Source organism: Myotis nattereri (genome assembly GCF_964212035.1).
Source record: "Myotis nattereri genome assembly, chromosome: 17".
Lineage (NCBI taxonomy): Eukaryota > Metazoa > Chordata > Mammalia > Chiroptera > Vespertilionidae > Myotis > Myotis nattereri.
Genome location: NC_138092.1, coordinates 46,837,971 through 46,859,787, shown reverse-complemented (window position 1 = coordinate 46,859,787; position 21,817 = coordinate 46,837,971). Strand labels below are relative to the sequence as shown.

The 21,817-nt window shown below is 39.3% G+C and overlaps 1 protein-coding gene across 1 annotated transcript in view; it reads left to right on the top strand.

Moving 5' to 3' along the window:
- SPIDR (scaffold protein involved in DNA repair) overlaps positions 1–21,817 on the top strand; it is a 273,150-nt gene that overhangs the window by 99,933 nt on the left and 151,400 nt on the right. The window contains exon 8 of the mRNA XM_081110967.1: positions 11,028–11,241. Within this exon, the coding sequence (XP_080967093.1) occupies positions 11,028–11,241 (214 nt within the window). The remainder of the gene's footprint in view (positions 1–11,027; positions 11,242–21,817) is intronic.

Genomic DNA, 21,817 nt, shown 5'->3' with positions numbered 1-21,817 from the left:
TTCTGGTTTATAGAAAGCTCCCTCCTTACTGTATCCTTACAGGAGGATACATTAGCGTCGTTCTTTAAGGACGCCCACCTCCAAATTCCGTCACCTTGGGGATTAAGGCCTCAACATACTAATTTTCGGGGACATAAACAATTAGTCCATAACAATTGCCTTTCCTCTAGTTTCTAATAACCTGTTCTTCATTTCCATTTGATACTGCATCAAAATCACCTTGAATGTCCTTCTTTCTGGAATGCACCTTAAAATTCCATCCTCTACCCACTACTCAGTTCTAAAGCTGCATCCATAGTTTTAGGTATTTATTGCATTGGCACCCCACTTCATGGTACCAAAATCTTAGTTAGCTCAGGCTACCATAACAAAATACTCGTACAGTATGCTAGGTGACTTAAACCACAGACATTTATTTTCTCACAATTCCAGAGTCTGGAATCCCAAGATCAGGGTGCCACTGTGACTGATGTCTAGTGCAAGCTCTCTTTCCGGCTTCTAGGCAATAACCTTCTGGCTGTGTCTTTCCTCTGTGCTCAGCAGAGAGAGAGGGGTCTCTGGTGTCTGTTATAAGGACACTAACCTTATCAGATCAGGGCCACACCCTTATGACCTCATTCTGCCTAAATTTCTTGGAAGAAATTTAGACAGAATAAGGGTTTGAGCTTCAACATATGATTTTGAGGGCACACAAACAGTTAGTCCAGAGTACCCCTTCTTGTCTGGTTTTATATAAATTTTGTCTTTCTGGTGCCTTTGTATGTTTTCCTTACTTGAAGTTCTTAAAACGTGGGACCTTCTAGTGCCATTCACCCTTTACAAAGCAGGAGGGCTACCCCGCAGAATATTTCACAGTGACACGCCTGGTCGTAGCACTGACACTGATCCCAGGTAACTAGCATGCTGCACTAATTTCTAATTGTTCTCATTTCTGTGGACTATGATAAACATTCCTGGTCAGTATTGTCTAGTCCTTTTTTATTTTTAAGGGTTGGGTTTCAAATTTTTGTTTCATGCTTAGAATTATTGTGGCTTTTGGCAAAGAATATTTTAAACTGGGTGAAAGGCAAGAAAAAATGTGGATTCAAGAAGTGAAAGCACAATTGTTTACAGTTCAGTAAGCAGTTGTGGTTAAGAAATGTGTCTGCTCATCATTACCAGATTACTTAAAATATTATGGGGGAGCATACGTTTTAAACAAAAAGTAATTATGCTTTTTACGGGTAAAGAAGTGAATTCTTCATAATTTAGTTTTTATGTGTTATAATCTAGACCTATAGTAAGAGCTTTATGAATTTTACTAGTATTGTGAAATTATCTATGAAATGAATCTAACGGCAGCTTAAAACATTTACTCAGAAACTAACGTTTTGATTTACCAAGCATTAATAATAATGCGATAATACAATTAATGAGGCTCACTTATTGAATATTCACTGGAACATAATAGGGAATATTGCTAGATATTTGGGAATCATTGGAAAGACTAGGCATAGTTGTAACTTCTCAAAAGAAAAGCTAGTATAAATATGTGCAAATAAATATAATTCACCTTCCAGTGCAGCTTAAAAAAACAGTTATACAAACAGTGAATAGATAAAACATCACTTGGATTTGATTTAGGAATGTATTGTTTGTTTATTTTCCTTTTTGGAGCATCAGGTGACTCACATTTAATTTGCATTCTCTAGGTACCTATCTAGTCCAGTTGAGGTAAAGGGAGGTAGGTAAAAACCATCTTGATTTGGCAGTAAAATCAAGACTGGAAAAATAGTCCTCAAAGTTCTTCAAGTCAGTTTGTATTAGGGTTCATCAGCGCATACAGATTTAATGGTACTGATACAGGTACAGCCTCCATAGTGAAATTATTTATTTTTTGTCTTAAAATTTTTATAAATCAAAGGTATAGTGATGACATGAGGGAGAGTAATAATCTCTGCTGGATGGAAAAAGAGAGTTTGTGTTCAGAGAGCTCACCAGGGAGATGGTGATGAAACCCTTTTGTAAATTATGGTCTATTTTTCATCTCATTATAGAAATAGTTTCAATTTAGTTGAGTAGAGCTATAGATTTGAGTTTAGAGCAGCAAGAAGCAACAGATAACAAAGCCATTTGTATACAATGCAAAGCAGTTTGGATTTTATCCAGTGGATAGCCATTCAAGGGTTCAAATACCATGGTGGCTATCATTAAATTTACACCTAAAAAGATAACTCTGGTGGGCCTTATGAACACTAGGTCAGAATGGTGAGGTATTAGACTAGGGAGGTAAGTTAGGGCCAGACTGTTATAATAACTAAGAGACATGTTAATTTTATTATATCTACAACTGATGTCTTGGTATCAATATTTTCCCCTGCCACCAGCCCCCTTCCACATACGCAAAGAAATCTACTCATCTAGAAATTTTCTCTAGCTCAGTAAACATTAACTCTATTGTTCTACTTGCTCAGGTAAAAAATACTGGAGTCATTCTTTTGTTTTCTTATCTTTTTAAAAAATATATTTGCATTTATTTCAGAGAGGAAGGGAAAGGGAGAGAGAGAGACAGAAACATCAGTGGTAAGAGAGAATCATTGATTGGCTGCCTCCTGCACAGTCCATCAACAAGTATTACTGGCTCTATCTTAAAAGCATATCTAGTTTCCAACATTTCTCACCATCTCTGTCTCTACTCTCCAGGTCCACGCTATTACCATCTCTCCTGAATTGCTACAGTAGTTGTCTAACTGGTCTCTCTACTTCTTATCTTGAGCTTTCAGCCTGTTCTCAACAATGCAGATCATATGCCTTCTCCATTGTCTTTTTATTACACTCAGAAGAAATATGCCATCCACACAATAGTATAAGACCTGTCTTCTCCCAGCTTTAACTCATTCTGACCTGATCTTCTATCCCCTGCCACCCAGACTCAGGCATGGTGTATAAGCCTTTTATTATTTTACAAAGCTAGGAGTTCCTAGATAATTGTCAGAAGTTAATATAATACAACATAGAGTTGGTTAAAGATTATTTAAAAATTCACAAGTAACTAATAGAATGACCCAAAATAAGACCATTCGGTACTGGGTATATATACTAGTATATATATATTGGGGGGGGGGGTGGTAAGGTGGGGGGAGCTATAAAACACCTTTTTCAAAAGAGTACAATGTGCAGTGATTATACCATGTTAATTTGGAGTGAGTGCAACAGGTATTAAGGACGGAGGTTCTATTTGCGTGGGAAGCAAGTCAACTTTAAAATCCTCTGATGCCTGTCCCTGACCTTTGCTGTGATGTCTTGCCTCCCTTCTCCCCATCTGTGTTTATGTGTCTTTGCCTCTGTGCCTCCATGTACATGATGGGTGAGGACTGAGGAAAAAAGGAATGGTGAGCACTTGATGATTTGGCCTGAATGAGAGAAAATAGTACCAGCAGGACATACATTTTAAAGTAAGACAATGGACTAGCTTTTGGATATCAGTGAAGATAAAGAGAGACACAGTAATAATATCGAGGGAAAATCCCAAATTGCTATGTGGTCAATATTTGGATAATTAAATGGACCAACTTAACGTTAGTGCAACAGTATATTATGAAAAGTTTCTCTCCTCTATATCTCTCCCCACATACTAATTTGCTTCACTTGGTACTTTCCTGTACGGCTTTCATTCATTTCTTGTATTGTATTTTTTATATAAGTATTCATGAGATTTGTCCTCACGCTATATATTAACCCTTTACGGTCGTATTAAATTTGGACATGGGTGTCGTACTGGTTGGAATTAATTTCCATTGAAAGAGCAGTGATACCTAACATGCAAGATTATGAAGGATAAACAAGATTTATTAATTATGTTTTGGAACTACGTCACTACTAGTAGAATCCCTACAAATGTTATCACTTTCTACGTCAGAGTCAGCATTCAAGGTGCCAAAATAAAACTCTTCATTGTTACTTTCAGATTCGCAGTACACTTCTTTCGGTAACTTTCTTTTTGCCATTTTGGAGTATTATTTTGAAATATCTTAACAAGCGAGAATGCCTAATTACAGTTAAACGTAACTTGTAAAGCTTTATTTGAAATTCTGCGAAGTATCTCCGAAGCTTGTCGATTTCTTCACTCTCAAAAGGCGACTGGCTCGCCACGGTGTTTCGCATGGCGAATGTGGAACGACCACGTTTGTTTATATTGAGTTTCGATATCTCCGATTTGTCGGGGCAATGTTTTGGTTCGTGACAAGGTCGCTTAGACACTTAAGAGCTTTCAGAGAAATTATGTACTGATACATGAATGAATAGAGTTAAGATTCATACGGTTCCTTGCTGTGGTGGCTGAGAGCAGACATACGACCAGAATGGTAAAAAAGCTTTGGTGGCTGAGAGTAGACAAACGACCGCAAAGGGTTAACTAGTGGCCTGGTGCATGGAGTTCGTGCACGGGGTGGGGGTGGGGGTGCAAGTCCCTCAGCCCAGCCTGCACCCTCTCCAATCTGGGATCCCTCTCGTAATCCGGGATCGCTGGCTCCTAACCACTCACCTGCCTGCCTGCCTGCCTGATTGCCCCTAACCACTCTGCCTGCTGGACTTCTCGCCAACCAACTGCCTCCCCTTGCTGGCCTGATCACCCCCAACTACCCCCCACTGCCGACCTGCTCGCCCCCAACTGCCCCCCTGTGGCCTGCTCGCCCCCTAGCTGCCCTCCCCTCCTGGCCTGATTGCCCCTAACCACCTCTGCCTCAGCCCCCACCATGGCTTTGTCCAGAAGGACGTCCGGAAGGTCTCCCAGTCTAATTAGCATATTACCCTTTTATTAGTATAGATTCATCAACATAACCCACTTAGGAGGATTTCAGTTGACATATCTATGATTGGACCTTAGCTACTTATATACTTAAAATAAGTTATTTAACCCAGTAGTCACAAATATATTTTGTTCTTACATCATTTACTCAATTATTTTGTAGCTGCTTAGTCATTTAAAACCAAAGAGATTTTAAGAGCAGTTAGCTGATAATAATAAGTCATTCATTTATACATTAATTGAGCAATAAGTTAAATATTTTCTATTTTTAACTAAGAACTTTTTTCTCTGCTAGGCCTATGCTTGGATAGAAGTTACTAGGTCTTGTGGTATATTTTCTTTTTCTGAGTCTTAATTATTGAAAGTTTTTGTTGTTATAAATTAACATGTGTGCTCTCCATTTGATCTTTGTGGCCTGTCTCTTCAGTGGTTAGTACTATGACGGGCTATCCTTTTCTTTTTCAGTGTTGAAACCCTCATCATGTCCTCCACAGCAAGAACCTCCCTGGAGTTCATTTCTCAGCTAATGTGCTTTCTTTGCATTTTAAACAGCTCCTAATTGTTCGCATAATAAAGTAGGGGAAAAGTGTCATTCACAGTTTCCTATCATTAACTGGCATTTACTTAAGAGGCATTTTTTTTAAAATATGTATTTTATTGATTTTTTACAGAGAGGAAGGGAGAGGGATAGTTAGAAACATCGATGAGAGAGAAACATCGATCAGTTGCCTCCTGCACACCCCCCACTGGGGATGTGCCTGCAACCAAGGTACATGCCCTTGACCGGAATTGAACCCGGGACCCTTCAGTCCGCAGGCCAATGCTCTATCCACTGAGCCAAACCAGTCAGCGCCTTAAGAGGCATTTTGATTCTTGACTAATAAGGATATTCAATTTGTAGGATTAGACCTGCCAATAATGCTCTCGAACCTTAAAAAGTTCTTGCAACAACTAACTTTATCAGTTTCCCTACCTGTCAAATACCCTATTGCAAAGGGTATTGTGAATCAAGTACAATAATAGATTTGAAAATGCCTTGAAAAGTTAATAATAATGACAATTACCTGATGACAGTGGCTGCCATTATTGCACATGGCGCAGGCCCTGCGCTATGGGCTTTCGGTGTTGTCTCTCTTGATGTTTGCAGTGTTCTTGAGGGTAGTTAACTTCCTCCATTAAAAAATGACTGATGGTTGTCAGAGGGGCAGTGGGGGACTGAGTGAACAAGCTCTGAAGGGGTTAAGAACAACAAATTGGTAGTGACAAAATGACCCTGGGACTGTAAAGTACAGCAAAGGACTGTAGTCAGTAATATTAACTGTGTACCCAGGTAGGGTATTTGAAATATTGCGGGGATTACTTTGTAAAGTATATGGTTTTCTAACCACTGTGCTCTATACCTGAAACTAATTCTATATAATGAAGAGCTAATATGCTAATTAGACTGGACGGCGGATCGATCTTCCAGAACAACCTTCCGGAATGGCTGGTGGGCGGGGGTGGGGCTGCAGGGCCGCGAGGCAGCTGGGGCTATAAGGGCCGAGGCAGCTGGGGTCATGAGGGTCAAAGCAGCTGGGGCCACGAGGATTGAGGCAACTGGGGCTGCAAGGGCCTACCGTTGCACAAATTTCATGCATTGGGCCTCTAGTCTATAACAAAAGGGTACTATGCTAATTAGACCAGACATCCTTCTGGATGAATCCAGGGCCGGAGGGAAGCCGCCCACGTCCTGGGTGGCGGAGGGAAGCCGGTTCCGACAGCTGGGGGGAAGGAAGACCTACTCTTGCACGAATTTTCATGCATCAGGCCTCTAGTACAAAATAATATCAAATATACACTAATTGAAAAAAAATAAATTTCTTTAAAATTATAAGGTATTTGAGGATTTCAAAGGGAAGAATAGTTGCTTCTGGCTGGTTCAGGAAACACTTCCTAGAGAGGTGACATTTTGGCCGTCGTACAGCGTTTATGGAAAATGCTGTCCCACTGGCACACAAACGACCTGCATCTAATTGCCAACAGTCTAATTGTAAAGCCAGTATCTTGTGCTCAGATTGAAAGCTTGCCTTAAATGTGTGATTGTCCTCAGTTGCCTCATGCTTTTTCCTCCCGCAATGGGGACATTATTTTTTTCGGAAAGGCAGGCCACTGCTTCCTCCTTAAGGCTGGGCCTGAGGATCTGCAGGAGAGACTTTGGAGTGCTGGGCGGAGAGCCAGTGCTGTTCCCAGCCCTCTGGTGAGGTGTGATGCTGCTCATCATTCATTCCGAAACCTGCTCAGTCGCCAGGCCTGCTGCAGTTTAGTGATGCTCAGTATCGTCAAGTGCGTTTATTCTACAAGTTATTCGGTGCTACAGACCTTGAACAGAATTTATAGTTATTGCACTATTGTCAGGATTTATAATAAAAATCTTCAAAACAAACTCTAGTCAGTAGCACTATGATTCATCTTAATAATAAAGGTTTTTCTTCTGTAACACTACTTACGTGTTTTTGCAGTATCTTGCCTCTCAGAAAATCTGGCAGGGTCTATGGGAATTGTAGGGTTGGGGAAGACCACTGAAAACCTGTATCACTTTTTCATCAGAGCCGCAAAAAGCAATAAATAGAACCTGAAGAGAGGACTTGTGCTGCATAGGCAGGCAGCTGAGCATCGCTGGAGGCTGCCACCGCCAGGAGTGTAGCCACACATAGCAAGAGTGTGTGCTCAGCTGCAACACTTGGTCTTGAGCAGGACAGCACGTAGCCCTGAAGCTCTGGACAGCAGCTGCTGCCAGTGGTTGATTGGTGAGGTGGCGAGCCTGGTACACACTGCTGAGGATGAGGCCTGAGTACAGATACAAGTTTTAGAAATTCTTAAAATATGTCCAAAAATGCTCCTGTGGTTAATGCAGTGCACAGACCTAGGGCTTTTTCCATTTGCTGCTGAAGACCCTAATTTTCCACCATGGCTCTGGCTGCCTTGTCAGGATAAATGGTGTATGTACCAAAGTGACCTCATGCTGTCCTGACTTATTTTCCTAGTCACATATTGAAGAGGAGCTACTTTTCCTTAAAGAAACACCTGTTGTGGGAGAGCACATTCAATATTCAGCACCTAGTCATGGCCTTTCTTTAATACTTGTTTTTAGCCCCACTCTTCTCCCACTCAGTGTAACATTGTGCTGGTTCATATTCTTCCCCCCTTCCATTTCCTTTTTTATCTTAAGACTAGAGGCCCAGTGCACGAAATTCATGCATGGGAGAGGGTGGTCCCTCAGCCCGGCCTGCACCCTCTCCAATCTGGGACCCCTCAGGGGGTATCTGGCTGCTGGTTTAGGCCAGATCCCACCCCCCAACCCGGAGCCAGGATTGAGCCTGCAACAGAAGTATGTCCCCATGACCAAAATTGAACCCATGACCCTTCAGTTTGTGGGGCTATGCTTAAACACTGACCAAAAGCAGTTAGGGCTTCTTCTACGTCTTAAAGCAGCCCTTTAACATTTCTTGTAATGGTTTGTTGGTAACAAACTCCTTTATCTTTTCTTTTCTGGGAAGCTCTTTATTTCTCCTTCACTTTTAAATGATAGTCTTGCTTGGTAAAGTAGTTTTGGTTGTAGGTTCTTCCTTTTCATCACTTTAAATATTTCATGCCAACCCCTTCTGGCCTAAAATGTTTCTGTTAAGAAATCAACTGACAGACTTATGGGAGCTGCCTTGTAGATAACTGTCTTTAATATTTGCCATTTTAACTATGATGTGTCTTGTTGTGGGCCCATTTGGTTCCATTGTGTTTGGGACTCTCTGTGATTCCTGGACTTCTGTGTCTTTTTTTCGTCACTAGATTAGTCAAGTTTTCTGTCATTATTTTCTCAAATAGGTTTTTGATCCCTTGCTTTCCTTTTTCTGGTATCCCTATGATGCAGATGTTTTTGCACTTCATGTTGTGCCAAAGTTCTCTTAATCTATCGTCATTAAAAAATATATATTTTTTGCTATGTTTAGTTTTTTTTATCCCTTGTCTTTCATATCATTGATTTGATCCTTTGCTTTATTCTACCAAGTGTTTATTCCTTCCAGTGTGTTCTTCATTTTAGATATGTATTATTTATTTCTGACTCTCCTTTTTTAGGGTTTCTTTGTCTTTTTTCTTGCTGCTGAGTTAAACATCCTTGTAATCATTACTTTGAACGATATGTCTGATAAATTCCTTGGCTTCATTTCATTTAACTCTTTCTGGATATTTCTCTTATTCTTTCATTTGTAGCCTGTTTCATTTTTCTCCCCATTTTGGCTGCCTCTTTGTGTTTATTTCTATGTATTTGATAGATCTGCTATGACTCCAAGTCTTTGTGGGATTTCCTTACTTAGTAGGATTCCGTTTTGCAGTCTCCTTGATTGCTTGAGCTGGGTGCTCCAGAAATGACCTTTGTGTGGGTTATGTGGCCCCCCCCCCCTGTTGTAATTGAGTCTTGAGTGCTATTGGGTAATCGTGCGTGGAATCGACCCTCAGGTTGACTGACTGTGAGGCTGCACCCTGACCACTGCATGCGAACTGCTATACATAAAGCAGAGTTCACCTCAGTAGGGTTTGTTGCCTGCTGAGATCTCCCTTTGGATATGCTGCTTGTGAAGCTTATTGGACCCTGCTCTGATGTCTGAATCTTGCCACTGGGTGTGTTGGTTCCCGGCTGCCTGGGTGGGACTGTGGTGGAGGCCAATGTAAGATGCTGCCTGTGACGGGCCCCCAGCAACTTGTTTGGAACAGTCTCGATGGGGCTTCTTCTGTACACCCTTTGTTATAAGACTTTTGTTCAGCTAGTCTTCAGTTGGTTATTCAGAATGAGTTTTCTGTAATTTAGTTGTAATTCCTGTTTGGTCCTGGGGAGGAGGCAAGTGTAGCTTTCACCTCTTCCATTGTCATTTTGGATCTCTAATTCATTTCTTTAAATTATAAAACAGAGTAATAGAAAAACGTAAGTGTATTTACCACAAAGAATTAATAACACGTTTTAATGTTTTCTTATTTTGATTTACATATTTTATAACAGAAACAGTATTGCAGATAAGTTGAAAATCTTCTGAGTTTCCTTCCCTAATCATATTCCTCTTTCTCTCTCTTTAGAATGAATTGTTATCATGAGTTTTCTATGTATCCTACTAGTCCATATTTATGTACTTTTATTATATATGTATTCATAACTGTACAGGGGAGGGCAAAAGTAGGTTACAGTTATTTGTATGGAAAACAATACAAAAATTAATAAATAATAATAATACAAGAATAAATTCTGTGTTTCATGTACTCACAACTGTAAACCTACTATTGCCCCACCTTGTATGGGTTTCTGTGTTTTAAAAAAATAACATCACAACTGTCATACTCTACAATCTTGTGTACCCATCTTCTTTTTGAGATCTCTCTGTGCTGATACATGTAGCTCTGGCTCACTTACATTAACTTCTGTGTAGTTTCTGTTGTATGAACACACAACAGTTTACCCATCCTCCCATTGGTAAATGCCAGGTCCAGTTTTCTGCTCTTACAAACACCTCTGAGATGTGCTTCCTAGGTTAGGTCTCCTAGTGCATGTGGCAAGAGTTGTGGAATATATATCTAGGATTTCTGAGTTATAGGACTGTCAACTTCATTTATCTCATGTAATCTTTAAATATATTAATTGTGGCTATTGGCGTGATTCTCATTTTACACATGAGAAAACAGGTGTTGAAATGCTCTATAACGTGTCTAGCTGAATAATACACCTAGTACCTGAATCCAGGTAGAATTTCACCCTATTAAATCCAGACCCCCTAACACCTAGCAGTCCACATGCGTTTGCCACTTTTAACCTTTATGATCATTAGAACAGTTGCAGCCAACCATCATCCTGCATCATTTGAAAGTAGAAAATCAAAGCAGGTAATGAGGTGGAGGAAGTACATAAGAAAGAAGGACCAATTAGGTGCTCATACTTCCTTTGATATGTGAAATAGTGGGTCTGTGTTTTCCATACGCACAAGACTGTTTCTTTATGGTAGAATCCACACTTTGTATTTCTTAAACGCAACACGCAGGCTGTTTTGGACTTTAAAACAGTGGAGCATGTTCGAGTCTGTTTTCATTCTGCAAAGTGTGCAGACCATTTTCCCAGGGGAAGAAAACTCTCCGAGCATGGTTCTTTCGTTCATGTCCCTTTATTCATACTTGAGCCATGTCTTTTAGACTTTATTTTTCCTTTTGTTTTTTCTTTCCCTTCCAGGTAGCAGATCTGGTGTATTAACTGTGAAAATTCTAGACCTGCATGAAGAATGCACCATCCAAGTCGCCATGTGTGAGCAGTTAGTGGGACTGCAGGCTGGCGACTCTTCTCAAGGTGAGGCCTCTGGGCCTGGCCTGAAGGTTCTCTTCACCAAGGAGACTGCACAGCATCTCAGGGGGCAGCCCCAAGACATCATCCACATCTACCCTCCCTGGTGAGTGCGGGACCTGACTCCAGGAGCCACCACCTGTGAGTTTGTCCCTAAGGCATTTGTCTCAAAAATGTTGTCAGGAACATTTTTGCCGCTTTATTATAGAGACATGCCAGGGGAAGGAGCCAGGATTTTATGGAACAGAAGCACTGATTTGTCTCTGATGGCTTGTTCGTAGGGTTTAATCTAAAGAGCATAGATGATCACTCATGGGTTAGAAAAATTATTTTTAGGATACCATTTTTGCTCTCTTCTGCATGGAATATTAATTTTTACCACAAGAAGAAGAAAATATTGCTATTTTGAGGGAGAGATTCAGCAGCCTCATTTAAAAAACTATTAACTTTATCAGCAATTTTTAAAGTTTCTTTCATCTTTTAACTGTGTCTGTAGCAAGTGATCATGCGGCTCTAGTTAAATTCTTCCATTAAGGCTAAAGATATCAGGATAACTTACTTTATTTTATTATTTTAATTTTTATTGAACATTATAAGATATATGCAGGACCTTACACAGAGCATAAATATACATTTCAATGAATAATCACAAAATGAATAGTGAATTCTAATTCTTGACTGAATTCCACTTCTTGACTGAATTCCTATCCAGTCAAGAAGTAGACTGCAGTTTGTACCTGCGACGACCCTATCCCCTTCCATTTCCTCCCTCCCCCTGCTCCTCCAGGTGACCATGATTCTGACTTCTGATGCAGTAGTCCTTTGAATGTTTGAGAACTTTATATTGATAGAATCATATGGTAGTCATACAGTGTGCATTCTCTTTCATTGGACTACTTTCTCTTAATATGCTTGTGAGATTCATCAATTTTGTTACATGTTGCTATATGTTCATTTTCATTGCTATATAGTTTTCCATTATATTAGTTTATGCAATTAATTCATCTGTTCTTCTGTTGGCATAGCTAGAATATTGTGGTTAATGCTGTACTGACCAACTGTCATTCTGTGTAGCTTACTCAAAGAAATACAGCTCTATTAATTCTCTTTTCTGAAGTTCCCCATCATCCTAGTCATGCATCATTTTTGTATCATTTAAAAATTATTTTAAAATTTTTTCTTGACCATATATCCTCTTCCTCTTGGTATAGTCTTCTTCTTTACTTATAACAACATGCCTTGGGGAGTTGTTGAACCACTGTGTCCAAATTGTCCCCTCCATCCTTTCCTGAGCCCATTTCATTCAGGCTTTTGGTCCGCACTCCCCACCTCTCACTCCCTGTTGTCCGCATTGCTTCTCCAGTGCACCTTTGTGAGAGAGCTATGTTTCCTTTTGAAGTGCTCGCTCCTGGTTTGCTTCCCTGTTTCCCCTGCGCTCCTCCTCACACCTTCCCTGGCTTCTCAGTACTGAACTGCTGCCAGGCTCAGTCCTAGACCTCTTTTCTACTCACCTCACCACCTGGTGATTTCATCTCTTCCTACCCATGGGAGCCTCCTAACAGCTCCACTTCCAAATCCATACAAAGTCCAGCATTTCTTTTTACTTCTAGGCCATGATCCTTTCCAGGTAATCACTTTTTGGGGATTATTGCAACAGTCCCTTAAATTTTCCCTCTGCCTCTTTCCTTACCCTCCGCCTGTTTCTGCTCAAGATGACTAGAGGAGCAAAGCTATGAATATGTAAGCCATCATACTAGTTTTTGGCTCCACGCTCCACCTCATGCAGAGTCAAAGCCCCTCCTGAGCTCTGGGATCTCATCTCCTGTTCTTCTCAGCTTCCCCAGTTTCATTTTGGTCACCCTGGACTCCACCCTGGTCCTCAAATTCCATGCCACTCTCTACTCTTACTTCGGGGCCCGGGTTTTTGCTGCTCCTTGTGCTGAGGTGCTTTGTCCTACCACCTCCACCTGCCTGCATGGGTTGCCGTTATAACTTCTAGACATTTACTCAGCTGTTACCTTCTAAAGAGGCCCTGGGTCATCTAGCTAATGTTGGAAACTACTCTGTTCTACACCCTTTATTCTCCTTTTTTTCTTTTTTTTTTTCACAATCACACGTATTACAGTTTATCACTTTTTATTTCCTCATTTGCTTATTGTGTGTCTCCTGCTGCTAGATTTTTAATGTCTCCTTTACTTCTTAGGGCCTGAGGACACTCAACAGAATTTTGATGTGGAATGAATGAGCAGTTTTCTCCTTGTCCTAACAGTGCTCCTCCCATTCAGGATCTTGTTACTATAATTCCTTCTGTTCTTTCAGCTGCTTTATTCAGCTCTTTAAAGTTATTGGAAGTCCTTACTGGAAATTTATGGTTAAATCCAGTAATATTGGCAGTATTTGATTTGCAGTGTGTCCTAGTTTCATCTTCTTTATGAACATACAACAGCTGTTTATGATTTAGTTTATTGTACCTCAATAAAAGATGTGTATTCAAGCTATGTTGAATTTTTTTTACCATGAGCCATAGAAAACTCAAGCATAGTTATCTTGGGAATGTTCTTTAAAAACATGGTGTGTGTGTGTGTGTGTGTGGCGGGGTGGTGGTGGTTATATCTTTTCTTTAAATAAGCAGGTAAAGTTGAACTTCTAGAATTATTATGTAGGTCCCTATAGCATCCTAATTCCTCTAGATAATCTAAGATCAATAGTCCAAGAGAAGAAAAGTCAATAGTCCCCAACAAGTATTTTTTAGAAAATAAAATACAAATGGTTCTAAACACAGGGAAAGATACCTACATCCATATGATAGTAAAAGAATTGCAAATTAAGATGGTAAATACCATTTTTTAGTTTTCAGTTTGCTCAATATCAATACAGAGGATTAGTAAGGGAAGCAGACAGGGATTTAATGCACTGTTAGTGGGAATATAAACTGGTGACACATTACAGTGTGTGCTAAAATTCAAGAGACACATCCTCTGATCCAACTACATATAATATTTATAGAAATTTATCTTATAACTCTTCCTCACAAATATAGAAAATGATGTATCCATTGCATTATTATTGTCTGAAGTAACCTATTTGTCCCTCCCAAGGGGCTGATTGACTAATAATGGTATTTCTGCATTAGAAGTCAATGAAAATAATGTAGCAATATTTACATATTAATGTACTCTTGCGAAATGATCTGCAAGACATTTTTCTAAAATAGGAAAGCATGGTACACAGAGTGTCAGGGTTAGCCTCCTGGAGGTGGAGATTCTCTAGCTTTGAAGGCTAAGTTGAAAAGAACCATGAAGGGACTGTAAAGGCATTTGAAATAGAGGAGACTGAATGAGCAGAGACCAAGAAGCCAGAAGGGCCTGATGAAGGGTGTATGCTGGGAAATATGGACGGAGTGGAAATTCTGCACCAGGAGCAGCAGCAGGTGAGGATGGAGAACCTGTGCACAATGTTATAAGAGCTGATATTAAACACTCCCTGCTGCCTAGGGAAGAAGAGATGTGATCCGATTCATAGTTTGAAGTTTGTGGAGGATAACTATGTGTCGGAGGCCGGAGTAAAGGCATCTCAGAGGCTTTGGGGGTAGCTCAAGTGTAAGGGAAGCTGATGATTTCAACTAGAATATTAGTGGGTTCAGAATATATTTTGGAGTTAAGAGGCAACATGATTTGCTGACGGGTTGGATAGGGTATGTGAAAGAAAGGCAAGGAAGACTCCTCTAAGATTTGGCTTGAGTTATGACGCTGAGTAGTAAAATGGGGAGACATAAGGCATATTTTGAGGGCACAGTCAACAGTATCTTCTTGACATCAGCAATAGAGCCCTAGGTAATCATGAGAGAAACTGTGATGCCAGAAGAGAAACTCAGCCCATCTGAGTTTAATGTACGCATGTGTGGTCAGTGCCAGCGGACCAAAGCTCTGTTTGTTCCTGCTTCTATTTGCTGCCTGGGATTCTTTGAAATGAAGAAATTGCTGGCTCTTATTGCTAGACATAAAGCAATGCTAAAGATAGAACTTTGTTTGCTATGTGGGATTGTCTTTCTGTTGTGACAGCCAAAAAGCCAAATTTTCTCTCCAAAATGACAGGGTGTTTTGAGAGGAAATAAATAGAAAACTAATACACTGTGAAAAGGACAAATATACCATGATGATGATCTGGACAGACTAAAACATTGGAGGAAAGGAGAAAAGGAAATCAAGCTTTCATGCTTATATGAGGAAGAAGGAAAGCAGGCTTTCAGCTGGTGACCCACAGAACACTTTGCCATGAGGTCTTCATTGGGATAAGACCAAAAGCTCCTGTGCTCAGATACTTCGGGAAAGGCTGGTAAAATACGGATCAGTTTCTGGACTGTAGGGGTTCTCAAAGGTCTCTAACTTGTGATGTGCATTACGATTTACAATAGAGGGAATCAGAAACAGAGGCGAACCTATAAACAAAACATTAGCAAACAGCCTGGCCCGTGTTGCTCAGTGGTTGAGCATCGACCCGTGAACCAACAGGCCACCAGTCGATTCCCAGTCAGGGCATATGCCCAGGTTGCAGGCTCGATCCCCAGTAGGGGCTAGGAGGAGACAGCTGATCCATGATGTTTCTCCCTCGTCAAAGTTTCTATCACTCTCTCTCTCTCTCTCCCTTCCTTTTTCTCTAAAAATTAATTAAAATCATATTTTTAAAAATATTAGCGAACACTCTTACCTAAGAGTGGGGTCAAGAAAACTAAGAGGAGTAATATCTCTAAAGAAGGCAGAGAAAGAAGTCCCAGAAGTCCATACCTCATCTAAAGCACTCCTGCGCTGGCAGGAGCGGTCTGTTCTAGAACTATTCTAGAACTCTGGAGCCTCGTTGGACACGTGCAGTGTGGGGAAGACCTTGCTTAAGAGTAAGTTTGGGGGAATTTCAGCCTTTAAAGTGATAGCACCTATCTTCCCACGTTCCCCAGCCCCACAACCCTGGTTCAGAATGCTGGAGCTAGGTGGGTGATATATTAGGGTTGTGTATTGATTCCTCAGTGCTGCTTTTGAGCACTGGGGGGACTAATGCAGAGGCTAGTGGACATTTTCAAACTCCCACAGGCTTAAGTGGTTTCCAGGAGACTTGAATAAATAATACTTATATTCCTTCCACTTTTGGGAGCCAAGCATTTAAGAAAATCTTTATCAATGGACCACAGAGACAATGAAGTAGAAATGTCAATCACCACATATGAGAGGGAACACACACCTTGAAAAAAATAGCATGAAAAAGTCATTAATGGATTAATTCAGCCTTTAATAAAATAAGTCAGCAATCCCTGAGGAACAGAAGAATTAAATTTCTAGAGTGAACACAAAACAAGACTCAAATATCCAATTCTCAGCAAAAATTATAAAATATACATATATAGGAGAAAAATGGCCTATTCACAGGAAAAAAATAATAATTTGACAGAAACAATCACAGAGGCAGCCCAGACATTGGAATTATTTGTTAAAGATATGAAATCAACTGTCTTAAACATGTACAGTGAGTGAAAGGAAAATGTACATAAAAAAATGAAAGGAAATCAGGAACAATTAATGAGAAAAATGAAAATGTAAGTAAACATATAGAAATCATAAAGAGAAATTTTGGAGTTAAAAAGTACAATAATTTAAAATTTAAAACTCAATAAGAGGTGACAAAGGAGATTTGAACTAGTGAAACAGAGGATCAGTGTTATGGTAATACTAGGAAGCGAATACACAGAACCTTAAATTTAAAAAGCTTTACTACAAAATACCTCTTATGTTCTCAATGGAATAAAACTGGAAATTACAAACAAAAGGAAAACTAGAAAATGCATAATATGGAAATTAAGAATGTATTCTTAAACAGCCAATGGGTTGAAGAAGAAATACAAGGGAAAATAGAAAATAACATGAGACAAATAAAAATGAAAACAGAACACCCCTAAACTTACCATATAAAAGCAGTGCAGCATTGGAAATTTATAGATGCAAACATATACATTAAAAAAGAAGACCGCAAATCAATAACTTATATGTACACCTTAAGGTACTAGAAAAAAAAAAAAGAAGGGTAAACCAAATCCAATGCCAGCAGGATAAAAATAATAAAAATTAGAGAGGAGATAAATAAAATATAGAGAGTACTATATAGAAAAACATTAGAGAAAGTCAATTAAACTCAACGTTGTCTCTTTGAAAAGAGCAACAAAGCTGACAAACACTTATTTAGATTGCCCCCCCAAAGTGAGAAGACTCTAATTATTACAATCAGAAATGAAAACGGAGACATAATTATTGATTTTACAGAAATAAACAGGATTATAAAAGCATAGAATAAACAGCTGAATGGGGAGATATTTGATAACTTAAGTAAAACGGGCAATTTCTTAGAAACACACAATCTCCCAGACTTATTCATGAAGAAATAGAAAATCTGAAGAGACCTATAACTAGTAAGGAGATTAATTCAGTAAGCAAAAGTCTTTCAACAAAGAAAAGTCAATGACCAATGAATTCTTCCAAATACAGAAAGGAGAATTAGTACCAGTCCTTCTCAAACTCTTCCCAAAAATTGAAAAGGAAAGAATGCTTTCTAATTCATTCTAGGAGGCCAGCATTACTCTGGTACCAAAACTAGACAAAGATTATAACCCCCACCCCCAAAATAAAAACTAGAGACCAGTATCCCTTATTAATATTGATTCAAAAATCCCCCACAGAATATTAGCAAACTGATTTTTTAAAATGTTTTTTAAATTTATCTTTATTGTTGAAAGTATTACAGATGTTTTCTTTTTTCCCCCATTGATCCCCTCCACCCTATTCCTACTCCAGGCCTTCACCACACTATTGTCTATGTGCATGGGTTATGCATATATGCATATAAAAGTTCTTAGCAGCATATCAAAAAGGATTATACACCATGTCCAAGTGGAATTTATTCCCAGAATGCAGGAATGGTTCAGCATTGGAAATAGATCAATGATTAATGAAGGAAAAAACTAAGATCATCTCAGTTGATGAATAACGGTCAACAAACTAGGAACAGAAAAGAACCTCCTCAACTTGATGTGGGACATTCATGAAAAACCAACAGCCTAATACCACACTCAATGAAAAACTGAAAGTTCTTTTTTTAAGTTCAGAAACAAGACAAGGATGCCTGCCTTTTACCACTTACGTTCAACATAATGAAAATTCTAAATAGGGCAGTTAGGCAAGTAAAACAAAGCAAAGATATCCAGTTTGGAGAAATAAAATTGCTTCTGTATATAGATGACATGATCTTATACGGAGAAAACCCTAAAAATCACATGTAGTTTAAACTAATAAATTCAGCAAAATTGCACAATATAAATCAATATGCAAAATCAGTTGTATTTCTGTATACTAGTAATGAATAATACAAAAAAAAATTGGAAACAATTTCATTTACAATATCTCAGAAAGAAAAAAATTAGCAATAAAATTTAACCAAGAATACAGTGAAAATATGCTAAAACAAATAAATGGAAAGACTTACCATGTTCCTGAATTAGAATTCTTAATATTTTTCAGATGATAATACTTCCCAAAGCAATATACAGAGGGACTATAATCCCTATAAAATTTAAACACTATTTCTTCTAGAAGGAGAAAACCCATCCTAAATTCATATGGAATATCAAGGAATTCCAAATAGCCAACACAATCTTGGAAAAGAGCAGTAAAGTTGGAGGACTCACACTTCCTGATTTCAAAACATTATACACTAATTAAAACAGTATGGGCCCTGGCCAATTTTGCTTAATGGTTAGAGCATGGGCCTGTGGACCGAAGGATCGTGCGTTCGATCCCTGGTCAAGGGCACATACCTCATTTGCAGGTTTGATCCCCAGCCCCAGTTGTGGGAACATGTGTGAGGCAACCAGTCGATGTATCTCTCTCACATGTTTCTCTCTCTCTCTCTCTCTGTCTCTCCTCTCCTCCTTCTTTCTACCGTCTTTCTAAAGATCAATGGGAAAAATATTCTCGGGTGAGGATTTAAATAAAGAAAAAACCCAAAATAAAACCCAAAAACAAAACAGTATGGTACTGTGGCATTAGGACAGATATAGAAAATGGAATAGAATAGAGAGCCCCAAAATAAACTCTTATACATATAGTGAAATAGATGATTGGAAATTGGATAGCCACATGCAAAAGAGTAATGTTAGTCCATATACAAAAATTACCAATCAACTGAAGAAGACCTAAACTTAAGAGCTAAAACTATAAAATAGAGGAAAATATAAAGGGAAATCTTTATAACATTGGATATGGCAATTATTTCTTAGATGTGGCACCAAAAGCATAGCCCAATTAAAAATAAATTTAATATGTTGAACTTCATCAAAAACTGAAACCATTTTTGAAACAAAGGTCAGTATCAAGAGAGTGAAAAGACAACCCATAGAAAGTGAAAAAATATTTGCAAATCATAGGGCCAAAGAGTAATATTGATTCCTTATATTTGAGGGACCTTGGTTGAAAGAGTATTGAGCTCGCACCGGCCAGAATTTAAGATCCAACACTACATTTCTAATCATTTCGTTGAGCCTCATTATGTTCATTTGTAACCTGGCAGGTGAGATCTGCTGTGCCTTTTCACAGGTTACTGAGGATAAGTAATGAATAAAATAGTCCACCATGAAACTGATCGTGTCAGTGTCTATTTCTCTGTGACATAGAAACATAATTATAACTGTGTTTCAGAGGCTTCAACTTCACACAGTTATTGAATATGACAATCAGGTAAAATTCAGGTGAAAACTCCATAGAGTATTGTGAAATAATGTAACATAATATTATAGGTTTCAGAGGATCACATACAGCATTGCTTCCTCTGATCACACATGTTAAGGTAAATTAAGTAAAGTGCCTGAATGAGTGTGATTTATTAGGGCCAGAGAACACTGTCTAGAGAGCAAGGTTTATTTATATCAGAGAAGCTAGACATCACTGGTTTCAAAATGAAAATTTTGATCAAACAACCTAAGTGGTTACTTGAAGCCAGTTTTGATCTAGCTTTGAATCCCTGTTAAGAGCATTACAGTTAAAGCAATAAAGTTATGGTTAAACATTAAACAGTATTGAGTGAATAGAATGCTTCATATCTAATGCAGCCTCCCTATTGGCCCACCTGTACTCCTTATCACAAAAGTAAAGATTGGGAAGGCAAACAAACGTTTCACTGTTTAAAAATTTTCTTTCCGGCCATGGTCTCCCAGGCATGGGTCGTGAGCACAGCCCCTGCATTGCTGGCTGCCAGGTGCTGCCTCTGAGCTCATGGAGAGAGAAGGTATTAAAGGTGTCACTGCATTGGCCTCTCAGTATCTCTCTTTAAGGACATTCGACTTAGCACCCTCATTCTTTCAGATACAATAACACATTGTGACCCATCAGGTTAAATAATAAATGTGAACACAAATGTTATATTTCATAAATTAACACAGGTTTATTTTTGCTTAAAAGGTCTTAGGATCAATCATGTTCTTCATCTCCTGGAGGTTTGCATCAGCTAGAATAAAATTTTCTTAATTTTTCTCATTTTTTTCTTCTGTTGTTTTTAACATAACCACGATCAAGACAAAAGTCAAATCTGCCGAAACCGGTTTGGCTCAGTGGATAGAGCGTCGGCCTGCGGACTGAAGGGTCCCGGGTTCGATTCCGGTCAAGGGCATGTACCTGGGTTGTGGGCATATCCCCGGTGGGAGATGTGCGGGAGGCAGCTGATCGATGTTTCTCTCTCATGGATGTTTCTGGCTCTCTATCTCGCTCCCTTCCTCTCTGTAAAAAAAAAAATCAATAAAATATATTAAAAAAAAAAAAAAAAGACAAAAGTCAAATCAGAGTTGGCCTTAAGCTGGTCTTGTTCTCGAAATGATAATGGCTTACGATGGTCACTGAGGGTGCACACTGTGTTTTCTCCTCTTTGTGGGCACTGTTCTTTCTTCCTGGAGTGTCTTTTCACGCCGCCCTGGTCCACACACAGAATTTGTACTTCTCCTGCTCCTTCTGTGTTTACCTTTCTTGCCATCTTCTACCTAGTTCCAGGCAAGCTTGTTGCTCTCTTGTGTGGCACACTGGTGCCTTGACCTGCCCCTGTTAGAGCACACCCAACAGAAAAGTCACCCACAGCTACACTCTGCTCTTTCTTCCCACTCCGTGAACTGCTCGAGTTCAGGGCTAGTATGATTTGTGTCATGAATGGGACTTAGCTTTGCAAGAGCAGTGTGATCAGATGGCCTTCATATTTTCCAGGAAGGTCTTGAAACCAGATGATCAGCTCATTTTTAGGAATCAGACATTAGGGTAAGAATATGTATGCTCTTATTTGCAGCTATAAAAGCACACAGTTTACCTATCTTTCAACCCCAGTGAAGATAAAACTGCTTGGGAAGTTTTCACTGTCCACAGTCTGCAGAGACAGGTAGTGTTCACTTATCAGTAGTGCTATCCTATTAAATTAATGCCACGCTGACAAATAAAATATTATGAGCATAATCACTGCGTTTCAGTTGTTTTCCCGTGGGACATATTCTCTCTCATAGGCCTGGCATGGTGATGCTGGAGAGTCTTCAGCATTCCCATTGGGTGAAGAAAAATAACCAGAAGAAAAAAAACTCACACTAGTCTGATTAATGACTGCTAAGTAAAGGTTCT